The sequence below is a fragment of the Eleutherodactylus coqui genome, chromosome 9, assembly GCF_035609145.1.
Source record: "Eleutherodactylus coqui strain aEleCoq1 chromosome 9, aEleCoq1.hap1, whole genome shotgun sequence".
NCBI lineage: Eukaryota > Metazoa > Chordata > Amphibia > Anura > Eleutherodactylidae > Eleutherodactylus > Eleutherodactylus coqui.
This window is the reverse complement of record NC_089845.1, coordinates 35,262,947-35,276,714: the sequence shown is the minus strand read 5'-3', so window position 1 is coordinate 35,276,714 and position 13,768 is coordinate 35,262,947. Positions and strand designations below refer to the sequence as shown.

General features: G+C 45.0%; 1 protein-coding gene across 1 annotated transcript in view; it reads right to left on the bottom strand.

Moving 5' to 3' along the window:
• The window catches only part of TMEFF1 (transmembrane protein with EGF like and two follistatin like domains 1), a 186,935-nt gene that overhangs the window by 4,544 nt on the left and 168,623 nt on the right, over positions 1–13,768 (bottom strand). Inside the window, exons 7-8 of the mRNA XM_066579221.1 lie at positions 12,349–12,414; positions 6,891–7,014 (exon numbers count right to left, since the gene is read on the bottom strand). Coding sequence (XP_066435318.1) covers positions 6,891–7,014; positions 12,349–12,414 — 190 coding nt within the window. The remainder of the gene's footprint in view (positions 1–6,890; positions 7,015–12,348; positions 12,415–13,768) is intronic.

The window sequence follows — 13,768 nt, the reverse complement described above, 5'->3', positions numbered from 1 at the left end:
GAATTACCGGAGTGCGTCAGGCTATTCCCCCTGGTCTTGTTAGCTTCAAAAATGTCCATGTTCACTTCTGTGCACGATCTTCTACTTCCTCATATCTTAACGTATATATATATTTTACTAATCTAAACCAGATTAAGAAACATTTTCCATTTTTCCAATGTTAATGCAATAAAAAAAACCTATAAATCAGAAAATATTGTCTGTACATGATTATTGTATTTGGCCTCTTCCCTCTGCTGCAGTTAGCCATTCACACAATGGACAGGAGGGGACCCAGTGACTTCTATGGGAGAGTGTTCTAGAGCTGCTCTGTGACCTGCGCAGGGAGGAGTAGAGCTCTGATTATCACCTGCTGTGAAGGGCAGATTCTGAGGTATCTGTATATATACCCGGTATCTGTATATATAGCCTTCACCTTTCCATTGTAATCCTGTCTGTGATGATAATGAGATTGTGAAAGCCACTATGGGAGATGAATGATCGCTCATACAATCATTCGTCCCTCATTCAGTTTAAGCTCTCTTGCTTTTTGTTGTTGGTGGGATGCCGATATCCCACGATGAGTAGTGCCGGGCATTCTCTTACCTGGCACTTCACTGAAGAGACGGCTCCAATCCTGGCACCCACTTCATCATGTAGGCGCTACACTGAAGCTCCAGAGCTGCGCGGCCTGAACTTATTACTACTTCTGCGCAGCACAGAGTTCAGTGTCGCGGTCACATGATGAAAGGTGACTGGGATGGGAGTGCTTTCATCAATACATTCTTGGGTAAGAGAATGCCCAGTACTACTCATCACAATGCAAGCAGCGCCACATAGCCAAGGAAACATGCAGAGTGCTTCTTTTAACCGTGGTTGGCAGCACAGCCCCATTTCACAAGGAGTTATGTGCTGCAGAGAACAATTAGTTTTTTTTGGCGGCAAAAACAAATTATTCCCTTAGTTATATACACATTAAGAATGGGTTCCACACCCCACAGTCATCCCAGCCCCCTCATGTATATGCCCACACCCCACAGTCATTCCAGCCCCCCATGTACTATGCCCACACCCCACAGTCATCGCAGCCCCCATGTACTATGCCCACACCCCACAGTCATCCCTGCCCCCATGTACTATGCCCACACCCCACAGTCATTCCAGCCCCCCATGTACTATGCCCACACTCCACAGTCATCCCAGCCCCCATGTACTGTGCCCACACCCCACAGTTATCCCAGCCCCCATGTACTGTGCCCACACCCCACAGTCATCCCTGCCCCCATGTACTGTGCCCACACCCAACAGTCATCCAAGCCCCCATGTACTGTGCCCCCACCCCAGACATCCCTGCCCCCATCTATATGCCCACACCCCTCAGTCATCCCTGCCCCCATGTACTGTGCCCACACCCAACAGTCATCTCAGCCCCCATGTACTGTGCCCACACCCAACAGTCATCCTAGCCCCCATGTACTATGCCCACACCCCACAGTCATCCCTGCCCCCATGTACTATGCTCACACCCAACAGTCATCCAAGTCCCCATGTACTATGCCCCCACCCCAGACATCCCAGCCGCCATGTACTATGCCCACACCTCACAGTCATCCCAGCCCCCATGTACTATGCCCACACCCCACAGTCATCCCAGCCCCCATGTACTATGCCCACACCCCACAGTCATCCCAGCCCCCATGTACTATGCCCACACCCCACAGTCATCCCAGCCCCCATGTACTATGCCCACACCCCACAGTCATCCCAACCCCCTCATGTACTATGCCCACACTCCACAGTCATCCCAGCCCCCTCATGTACTATGCCCACACTCCACAGTCATCCCAGCCCCCTCATGTACTATGCCCACACTCCACAGTCATCCCAGCCCCCTCATGTACTATGCCCACACTCCACAGTCATCCCAGCCCCCTCATGTACTATGCCCACACCCCACAGTCACCCCCCCCTTGTACTATGCCCACACCCCACAGTCATTCCAGCCCCCCATGTACTATGCCAACACCCCACAGTCATCCCAGCCCCCATGTACCATGCCCACACCTCACAGTCATCCCAGCCCCCATGTACCATGCCCACACCCCATCACAGTCTCCATGTCCTGTACTCTCCTTCCCTATCCTAGCCTCCAAATACTCTCCTTCCCTATCACAGCCCTCATATGTACCTTTCCTCCCCTCCCACAGGGGGCAAGACTAATCTTGATTCCATGATTCTGATGAAAGTTAGAATTATGCCACAGCAAAATAGGGATTAATCAAATTACCGTATTCACTCGAGTATTAGCCGACCCGAGTATAAGCCGAGATAATAAGTTTCACCACAAAAAACTGGTAAAAAACGTATTGACTCGAATATAAGCCTAACTATACTTGAGTATATACGAGGTAAAGAAAAAATGCAATACTCGCCTCCCAGATGGCATCTGTGTCCCCGGTGGTGCGACAAGCTGCTTGAGAATTCTCCCCGTTGTCATCTCCATGCTCGGCTTTGAATTCCCCCCACCATTAGTACTGTGTAAGTAAGCACTGTGATTGGATCGAGCGCCAGCCAATCACAGCCGGCGCTCGATAAACCAATCACAGCCATTCAGTGATGTCATCCACAGAATGGCTGTGAATGATAGAGTACCGTCTGTGACTGGCTGGTGCTTGATCCAATCACAGCGCTTACCTACACAGCGCTGACAGCAGGGGAATTCAAAGCTGAGCAGGGAGATAAAAGTGGGGAGAATTCTCAAGCAATTTGCCGCACTGCCGGGAAGACCATCGCCCCAGGACACAGACGCCGGCTGGGAAGTGAGTATTGCGGGTTTTTTTTTTGTACCTCACTCGAGTATAAGCCGAGGGGGGCTTTTCAGCATTAAAAAATGTGCTGAAAAACTAGGCTTATACTCGAGTATATACGGTAACTTGATTAATTGCCTAGCCCTAAGTTCAAGGAACAGAAAGTGGAAGGCTAGCACACTGTCAATTGCTGGGACACATCGCTGCTTATCTATCTGTCTGTCCATCTAATCTATCCATCAATTCTCTGCTCTGTAATCGCCCCCTTAGAGAGGAGGACAGTCCGCTACGCGACTGCATGAGTGCCGATTGTTGGCGTTTAAACAGGGAGATCACCGTTGAGTAGTCAGCGATCCGGTGATGATTCTCAAGCCGACTGAAAATTAGCGAAGTGCAAACAAATAGATCGCGATGGCGGTGCTTTAAGACGCAACAATTATTGCAGAAATTCGTTCCTTTGAGCGAATCTTGCGTGATAATCATCCCATGTAAAGAGCTCTTAAGGCTCCTGGGGCAAAAACCCCAAGGAGATAATAGCAGATTATGTTTGCGTTTACCCCCTTCCAATCCACTGTCTGACCTCTGAATACATTATGATTTACGGCTGTACGGCTCCGATGTTGGAGGACGTCCGTCGGGGTTCTCTTACTGTATATTGTCAGCCTCTCTACTGTCAGAGCCTATCCAACGTGTCACCTCATGCAGTACTGGCTTTAGCCAGCAGATGGCGCCGTTGTATAACGGCAGAAAAAGAGTAAGCCCCCTAGGAAAACTAGAATACAAATTGGATTGGAAAGGGTTAATATACATTATTCACTCAGTTGGGGATAGAAGGATTCTTGGGTAAACCAAAGTGAAAGACAAAACCCAAGACTGAACCAAACTCCTGTTTATTTCAAGTGTATGTTTATTGGAAACAGTATAAGTGAATTATCGCCGCGCCCCGCCAGCGCCGTTACCGTATATTTATTTGGATATTTCATTTGTATATTAAATGTAGCTTTTCCTCATCTTAATCATAAAAGCCCCAGTAGAAATAAAATTTAAGGCTTAGCAGGTCTGAGATATTTCGCCCGGCAGGCAGCTCTCCTGCTAACGGCATTCAAATACATCTATTTTAGAGACTTATATTGAAATGACAATATCATACAGCGCTCGTTTTTCCCGATAAGATTAAGAGATTAAACAAGATGCAAAATGGAAATGTGTCAGCAGCTTTATTGCTAGAAAACATTTTACAATTTCCACCTTAAAGGGGTTTTCACGGAATTTATAAAAAGAGAGCTTAAGTAAGTAAGTTGTAGACGTGAGCCAACTTTATAATACATATGTTGACTCCAATCCTCAGAATCAACAGCCAAGAAAGGCGAGAGAAGACCGGGTTCTTATGGGAATTCTAGAAGGTCCGGTGGTTGTTACCTACTGCTTATACATCCACCCTCCTTCAGTGGGCTGTTATAATGGGTGGACTACTTAGCAGCGCCGCGCAATAGATGGAGCCACAGCTTTCAGCGCTCAAACCGGGCACTGTTTGAGCTTCTCTTCCACCTTGTGTCAAGTGAAAATGGAGTGCGGCAACCATATATTGAATTACTACAAACCGGGGAAACACTTACATCCCCAGACTCAGCGGATCACCTACTGTCAGTCCATAAGTGTAGCTTCTAGGGCTAAAAGTAGGTGACAGATTCTTTCAGACCAAATGCCAGCCGGTGAACACCTACCTCCCCCCCTCCCGCCCGCGTACCTTTCCGGATTCTTCCTCTCCGTGCTGCGGACATGCCGGGGCGGCACACCAGCGCAGTGCAGAGAGTGCCGCGCTGTCGATGACACGGGTCCACGTCGATTTCGAAATTGACATGCAATAGAGGCTGTCCGTGTGCATTGGGCCTAAAGATACAGCTTTCTACCGATCACAGTACTATCACAGTAAACTTCACCATATTCGTACAAAAAAAAGATAAAATAGGTCAGCACTACCCAATGGAAATATATAGGTGTACGTTAAACGGCGGCTGCAACATACAATAGAAGCAGAAACCAAAAATGGCAACAGCACATAAAATACATTTACTATCAGAGTATACATACCTATAATAAATGTTCTAACCACATTAAATAATGCAAGGTTCTTGGTATATAATTTGATCAAATTACATTGGCCCATCTATCAACGTCCAGCTGACCGAGCTCTTTAGGACCCATCTGAGCTTGGTCACCTGGACGTTGGTAGATGGGCCGATGTAATTTGATCAAATTATATACCAAGAAGCTTGTATTATTTAATGTGGTTAGAGCATTTATTATAGGTATGTATACTCTGATAGTAAATGTATTTTATGTGCTGTTGCCATTTTTGGTTTCTGCTTCTACTGTATGTTGCAGCCGTGGTTTAACGTGCACCTATAGATTTCTATTGGGGTATATTTCCATAGGGCAGTGCTGACCTATTTTATCTTTTTTTGAAGAAAGTAGGAGGAGCCCTAATAATGTGCACATTATATATACATATCTTCCCATCACTGCAGTAAATCTGCATGTACTCCTCTATGAATCCTGGCCCCACATCGGATGTAGACTTTCCTCTTTTCCAATAATGGACACTATTCTGAGCGAGTAAGAACAGCATTTACTTCCAAAGAAGCTGCCAATGCACATTATTTCCTTTAAAGCCCATAGATGCAGGTACAGATATCAAAACCTGACAACCATGAAACCTGAACTAGACATCCAAGCAAGGAGCGGTGGAGGAGGCAGCGGAGCATGAAGAAGGTTGTGCTCCGTGTCCGGATGACGCAGCGCTGGGTGTAAATGAAGGACTTCAGTATAGATGTGATTGCTCTAAACAAACAATGGAATCTGTCCTGTTACCAGAAAAACAGTTATGTCAAAATGGAAAACTGAAGACAGACATTGAGTCCTCCGGGGCTGCGAATAACAAAGAATGAGAACCGTGCGAGTGGAGAACGGTCACCGCGGTATTTCTTCATATAATGTCTGAGGGAATGAAATGTATCTCGGGTTTTTGCACATTATTGCCATTAACACTTCTATCTATAAAGAGTGCCGCCACTAAGGAGGGAAGTGGATTAACTTTTGTTTGTTGTATTACATTTTAAAAATAAAATATCTTTAAAAAACAATGCGATATGGCAAAATAAGACAGCAGAGATGCAGTCCTAAGCTCTCGCTCACGACCTGAAGGTTGAGGGTTCAATCCCCGTGTGGTTCAGGTAGCCGGCTCGAGGTGGACTCATCCTTCCAAGGGCGGTAAAATGAGTACCCAACTTGCTGGGGGGTAAAAGATAACTGGGGAAGGCAATGGCAAACCACCCCAAGAAAAAAAAAATAGTCAGCCAAGATGTCACCCTAGGAGTCAGTTATGACTCGGTGCTCGCACCAGGGGACTTTACCCACCTTTTTACATTTCCTGACTCTGAATATTGGGCTGAACATGGAGAAATGTCACATTTGTTTGTTCAAGGCAGCTTGGTATCCTTTGAATAGATACAATAAATATCATGCAGCAAAGACCTTGGAGGGGTCAAGGGTGAAAAAAAAAGTTACCAAAGTGCTGCCTCCCCAGACATCCCAAAGTCAAACCAGCGGATAAACATCCATATCGCTATGAACAATCTTTATTAGCATCTGTTTAACAAATACATCCTGAAAAAACTATTGAAAACCTCATGAGATATAGATTAGATGTGTGTAGTACTTTTTTTTACTGGACTCAGTGGGATAGTCTACTACACTGTTCTATGCCTTTTTTGATATATCGACATTTATGGCCACATGGAGGCAAAAAGCACACTCTTTTGGCCCCGTCTAACGGACCCCTATGAACATGTTTAGCGTCTATATTGAAAACTTTCCCGGTGTCCACATTAACCAGTAATAAAATGCTATGTGAATGGGGCCTAGAAGAGTAACCTTCATATACTCCTGGCACACCCCACAGCCTACGTCGGGAGCGTCCGATAGGCAGAGGTTGTACATCCAGGACCCCTATTGTACACAAACACATCATCATCATCACAGCACAAGAAACATCCAATATATGATGAGAATCTTGTTCTATAAAGTATTTTAGCTCTAACTCACCGGCACGACGCTTTCTGTGTTGGGTAGCTTAATTCACACGTTCCATGCACACAATATCCATTGTAGTTTTCGGAGCATGGCATATAATTTCCCATGTAGTCATCTTCCCTTTGATCACTGGAATCTAACAAAAAATGTTACAAATAAGGAAACTGCATAATAACATTGTAACATTGAGAGCTCGGAGCCGGTGTCGGCACACACATCTCATTGAGCGAAGTCTCTGGTCACATCGCGCTCGAGCCTTCTGTCATAGGTATACATCAGGAGGACTGGTGTACCGCTAACAGAAGGCTCTACATCTTCCACTGCAGATTAGTATTCAAATAGCAGAACCTCAAATTAAGTTCCTTCTGTATTACGTACACCAAAGAAAGAGCCCCAGCTGGTTAAGTGACAATCCCCCCGTCCTCGGGGGTCCATGGTGAATAGGGTAGAGAGCCACATCCGCGGTAAAGAAAACCACTGTGGAACAATTCCGTGTGAATTCCGCCTCTAAATTCTGAGTCGTGGATTTTCATGTGGGTCTGCATGTGAAATTTGCCCTGTCAACATCTGCATGCGGAATCTGGAAGTACAAACGACCCAGGAACATAAAAGAAGTGACATGTCGAGATTTTCCGCATATTTTGCTCTTCGACAGGGCAAATTCTGCATGCGGAGCCACGGATCTTAGAGGTGGGATTTTTCCATGGCGAACTTACCCTCCACCAGGTATATAGAGACTATGGATACGTAATTTGAACAGAGCCTAAGGTTAGTTTCACATGGCCATAGTTTGGCGGGAGCACCAGGACCCCAGTGTTTCTATTGAAGCAAACTTGAACCATGCAGTGATCAGTAACAGTAGGTTTAGTGGAGTAGAACCAAGAGTGGTCTGGTTGTGTTGTGGGCGTACTGCTGGCATGTCTAACATTATAAACACTTTGGGGTAATCCTGAGTTAAGGCCCATTTAGACACAACAATTAATCACTCAAAATTTGCTCAAAAGCCAACTTTTGAGTGATAACCGTTGCGTCTAAACACATGCCCATCATGCACGGTTTGTGCAAGCTAGAAATCACCGATGACGGTTATCAGAGCCGCACGCTGATTTTCTCAGCGGGCAGCGCGGATAGTATTCTTTCAGCTGGTATCCCGCTGGCAGTTCTCAGCGGGACACAAGCTGAAAACTCCGAGAACAATGCAGCTGTTTGCATATACAAAACAGCTGCTTTGTTTTCGGAGCTATCGTGGCAGTATCCCGCTCCGCCTGCATTAACTCTTTAGTAGCTAATTAGCTACTTAAGAGTTAGGCAAAGATGATCGCTCAAAACTGTCACTTCAACTGTCGTTTGAGTGATTATTTTTCAGTGTAAATGGGCCTTTACATGTAGTGGATGGCTGCACAGTCACAAAGTTGAGGGAATTGCATTTGAGCTACAACTTGGGAAATTCTGCAATAGTGGCAGGTGACTTGTCACTGTTTTTCCATGAGGAGCCTCCGAGGTCACATTGGAAGTTGTCCAGTGTGGTATCCACTAGTACAAATACGATGCATGTAAGAATGGAATTCACAAGGGCAAGGTCAGATTAGACACCGAAACATCAGGGAGTTCTGGGAGATTTCAACTTTGAAGCATGCAGAATTGTAAAAGGGAAAGTCGCATATTGTAGCTCAGGATCAGCATGAGACAAGTTATACAATGTATTTACAAAGTTTCTCAACATTAATTGATTTATTAAAGGGGAACATATGATGTCACCACATGAAGATTCTGATACTAAAGTAGTAGTAACGATTTTTTAAAGTATAGTACACACGTCAAACTCAAAGCCCGTGGGTTAAGTGCAGCCCACCATGACATTTTATGTGCCTGTGAGGTCTGGACGCAGAAGAGCTGGCTCTACCCTTTCCCTGGAGGTCGCAGCCAATGGTTGGCAGAGGGGGCGGTGCCAGTACAGGAAGCGGGTGCCATCTTTGATGGGTTTCACATAGGGAATGTGAATCACTGAACAAGAAGAGAACGATGCTAGTCGAACAAGTCAACGATGAATCTGCCGGTCTAAACAGACTGCACAAGCGCAAACGAGCTACTGATGACGTCACTGGCTCATTCACTCGTGCAAAAGGGATTGCGTCGTCTAAAAGGAGCCTTAATGATCAAGTGGCGCTATAACATAAACCATCAAAACCTGCTGGGACACTTACATTGGGTGCACAATACATCTTGTGTAACTCCTGCACGTGTTCACTGTGTATCCTTCTTGCATTTTTTTTTTTGCGCATGTATTCACCGTGTTTTTCATGCGTGCAAAAAACCCCAAAATCCCATAGATTATTCCTGCATTCTTGCATAAATACGCAGTGAAAACGCCTGCATCATGTGTATTCTCTGCATGTTTATGCAATCCCATTGACTTTAATGGGCGACTATACGACCAAACAGGATATGCTGTGATTTTTTTTTCATGTGCGTAAAATACACAAAAGAAAAACACGCGCTTGAATATCCCAATGCAAATCAATGGTATTTAATTTGTCCGTATTAAATGCCTAAAAAATATGCGCATAATGATGATGATTTATCCGTTCAGTTGTTGCCAACTTTCGGTCACCTTGTAGACCGGCATACGCCATGCTTTCCTGTCTTTGGCCGCTTCCCTCAGATTTCTCACAGCCATATTCGTGTCCCAGTTGATTGTGTCTACCCAGCGTGTTCTTTGGCATCCTCTTCTTCTGGACACACTGACTGTGCCGAGCATTAATGTTGTTTCCAGAGAATTGGCTTGTATGAGCAAAGTATGAAAGCCGTTGTTTGGTGATTTTGCCTTCTAGTGATACCTTTGGCCTGACACGATCTAGGATCGCTTTATTTGTGACCATCTCTGTCCATGGTATGCTCGGCATACGCCGCCAGCACCACAGCTCAAAGGCCTCCATCCTTCTTCTGTCTACTTTCTTGAGTGTCCAGTAGGGTTATGATGACTTTTTAAACGTTCTTCAAAATATTAAATTTTCCTGATGTTGCATTTCATGAACTTTTGCCTATATGTTAGTTTTCTGGTGTTTTTTTCCCTTGGTCATGTAAAAACCTCCCACACTTGCTATTATTTCATTTTTGCCATATTAGGGAAATAACAAATAATAGGAGTTTAAAAGTTGTAAAACATAATAAAAAATAGAAGCCGATCCACTAGGAAAGAGCTAATTCAAGCTTGAATACAAGAATTTCTGTCAGTAAGGTTACTAGGTCATGTGCAAAGTGTAACTAATGAGTCACAGAGGATGGATAAGCGCTGGATAGTGATGCTCTACATTCGGTTTTTTTATTTACATTGGTTTAAATATTGTTAGCCTCGTCAATTGACGATTCTCATGTCTAACGGGATGTTTATTTCAGATTTCATGCTTCAGGCTAAGACAACATCTCGTTAGGTGCAGAGGGTTTTTTTTTCTACAATTGAACAAAATGCAAATAGTTTTTGAGAGTTAGATGCTAAAAGTCATCGTTTGCCACCACAGGCTTTCAAATTTGAAAAAAAATGTGAAAAAAAGTCATAACCCAAGTGTCCAGCCTTCGCATGCATATGTAGTTATTGGGAAAACGATTACAACAAAGATCTGAATAATCAATGCAATGCTGATGTCTTTGCTCATTCCTTGCATTGCATTACGGCCAAGGCTGATTCTTCGTTTGATTTCAGGCCCCGATTCGCCACTGCGGTCGATCTTGGATCCAAGGAAAGTGAAATCTTGGACTGATTCAATCTCCTCATTGTGGCTTGTTATGCGTGATACAACATTGCTTACTGTTGTCAGCAGCCTTGTTCTCTTAATATTGAGATACAGTCCCATGTGTTCGCTTTCTTCTTCGACTCTTCGAATTAAATATTCATGGTCATGATAAGAAGCGCCAATACGCCCATGTGACTGAGCCCCTATAAACAACCCTTTGAAGACAACCCTAATGCTGGTGTGGCCCGCGGTGAGAAGGAGTCTGACACTGCTGGTATAGTAGATATTTCTTGTGGACGTGGAGGCCGTTGTCAAGCCTACAGGCAGCATAGAATGCGCTCTCCGCTGTCTGCTCTTTGAAAACATTTACAAAACTGGATTATTTATTGTACCTATTGGCTTTTTCATAAGATAATAAAGACCCGCAGCGTCAGCCGCCTCCATAGAGGTACAGTGTGTGTATAGCCGAGGCTTCTAAGTTCGCTAATATGTGAAAACATCATCATAAAAATCAGGAGAACGGCAGAAGAAAAGACGACTTGACTTCCTTCCTACAATATGACTTTCTACTTTATTCCACGTTTGATACATGAGTGTTCCGACCTGCTGTGTGTTATCTAAACTGCAATCTCCGGGCTTCATTAGCTTCATGCGTCGCCTCATCCGCCATGTATATATCTGCAGGCGGTGGGACGGTTTTGGTCTTCACTTCATAGTACTTTATTCTGCTCTTCAGCATTCCAAAACATCACTCGCCCGAATATATATTCCAGAAGTAATTGCAGCTCTGTGACAGCCGGAGACACGTCTGTGTGTTCAACTACAAATGTCCTTTGTCCGGTAAAATGAATGCGGATCATGAAATAGCAGAATTCTGCAGCGGTAAGCGGCTGTTGTCAAAGTGTGATGCTAACGCACATGTCACACTGAAGGGCCGTATTCAGCCTGCCATCTCATTTTATGTGGCCTCTTATAGATTGGAGGGTCCTGAGAAGACCCCTTGGTGCACAGTGCACTCGTTTGCGGGCTGCCGCTTTGTAACAGGATCATGGCCACCATCTTGGTCCTACTCTATGCATGCTTACTCAGCGCTATGGCTGTTACTGCAGCCCCACAGCCTTTGGTGTGCTCCCCTCTGTGGTTCTCCCACTGAGCCTATCCTGCAGTACAGCGCTGCTCGCCGGGGATCAGGCCATAAGGCGGCTTGTATGTCCCAGCTGACCTCGCTACCATCCTGCAGAGGACAGTATCTTCTGGCCTGCCTGACCATACCCTGTGAACCCGCTGCACGGATCAGAGAGGACATTGTGTTATACTGCTGCTTAACCCACTGAGTGCGGCTCTGCGCTAAGGGAATTTTTTGGAACCCGTCACCAGGTTCTGCCGATTACTTGGCAGTTTAGATTTGTATGTGTGTTGGGGGACTTGTGCCCCAATTCTTCTGGATTAGAACTTTGTTCTGGATCTCCCTCCACCCCTTTTAAAACATCCTTTAAAATACAGTTTTACAATTACAATCGGCCCTTGGAAGCCGACTATAACGTTGAGGTGGCCCTCGGTGAGAATGAATTTGACACCCCTGTCCTAACATTTACAATCGGAAGGTGCAGAACTGCAGGCGTCTCCAGCCGTCTTATGGTGATTTCTAAGTGCAGAAATGAAGGCAAATGAACAGATAGGGAGGAGTGAAGGGCGTCAACAATAGTGCCTTCGTTAATGTGAGGCTGGAGGGGACCTACCTTTCACCTCTGGGCGGTACTGTAAGCCATCATCCTTCTTCCCAACTGGATTGGTGTCATCTGTGACTGCATATAAACAGGTAGAAATAATGATGCTGTTAGAAACCTATTGTCTAGAACCTTGCCGTACTAAAGTGACAACTAATACATCTCCTTCTTACCAGGGTTACAGAGATATGTGGCCCATAGCCCGTTATTGGGCCATATTGCACTTTCAGATTCATACAGAGGCACACCCAGTTTTGTTCTGATGGTTTACAATACATGTACCCATTGTTGAACTGGGGGCCTAGGGCCCAACAATAAAATGCATTCTGGGGGCCCATTGTAGGGTTAAATGAAATTACCACTTGCCCCCTGTTCACAAAGTCCTTGCCAGTGCCTTTTCTATATACTTCAGTAGAAAAGTGGCTGCATTTGCATGTGGCCCTGTTTCCACTGAAGTATATAGAGAACGCAGAGAACAGGAATTAGTGGACTCTAAATTCACGCAATATGGGCAAATTCTGTTCTGGGGGTGGAGGACTGGGGGCCCGCCCTGACTCAGAGCCGATTCGCCGTGGACCAGTCCGAGCCTACATGTACCACAAAGGTATTGTCCTGTATGGGCCTCACAGAAGCACCATATGGCAGTTACATGGGGTTCCTACAAGTGTCTATGACTAAGCCTGCCACCATACAGGATCTGTGTACAAACTCTGCATTTTCAAGTACAAGTTCTGTGTCTCCTTCAGATATGTCTGATGCATTTAGTTGAATATTTTTCAGTAATTAGCCCTAAAGGCCCATTTACACCAGCCGATGATCGCTTTAAAAAAAAAATATATCACTAAACGGCGATTGTTTTAGCGACAATCGGTGCATCTAAATGTGCACCCATCATCCGCTTTACGGGCACTGTTAGCTAATCATTAAATTCAAGCTAACCTAAAAATCGTCACTCATTTTTATCAGTAGTTCTCCACGGGGAGTGCTGATAGCATTGTTTCCGGTGGAGAACAAAAGGATCTGAGCGCAGATAAGAGCCCTCGGGCTATTAACTGCATTCAGCTAAGGCTTCATTTGCACACTTAATTGCTATTAAGTAGCTGAGTAGCTACTTAATACTTTATGCAAAATGATCGTTCAAAGCTGTCAATCAGACTGTCGTTTGAGCGATCTTTGAGCGATCACGGGCCCATGAAAACCAGCCTTAAGAATTACCCATCACACATCTTCAGTATATTTATTGTGTATGTCATAAACGTACAAATATTGGGGTACCAACAACTGAACCCTTGAGGTGCCTGGATCCCCATTTCTAGCAAACACTTTTCTGCATATATGTGGTCACTTTCTACGATAGTGGAAACAGCTGACATGTTGGATATACCAGACATTAAAGACCTATCTAATCAGTATTCCATAGAGTTATGTCTGT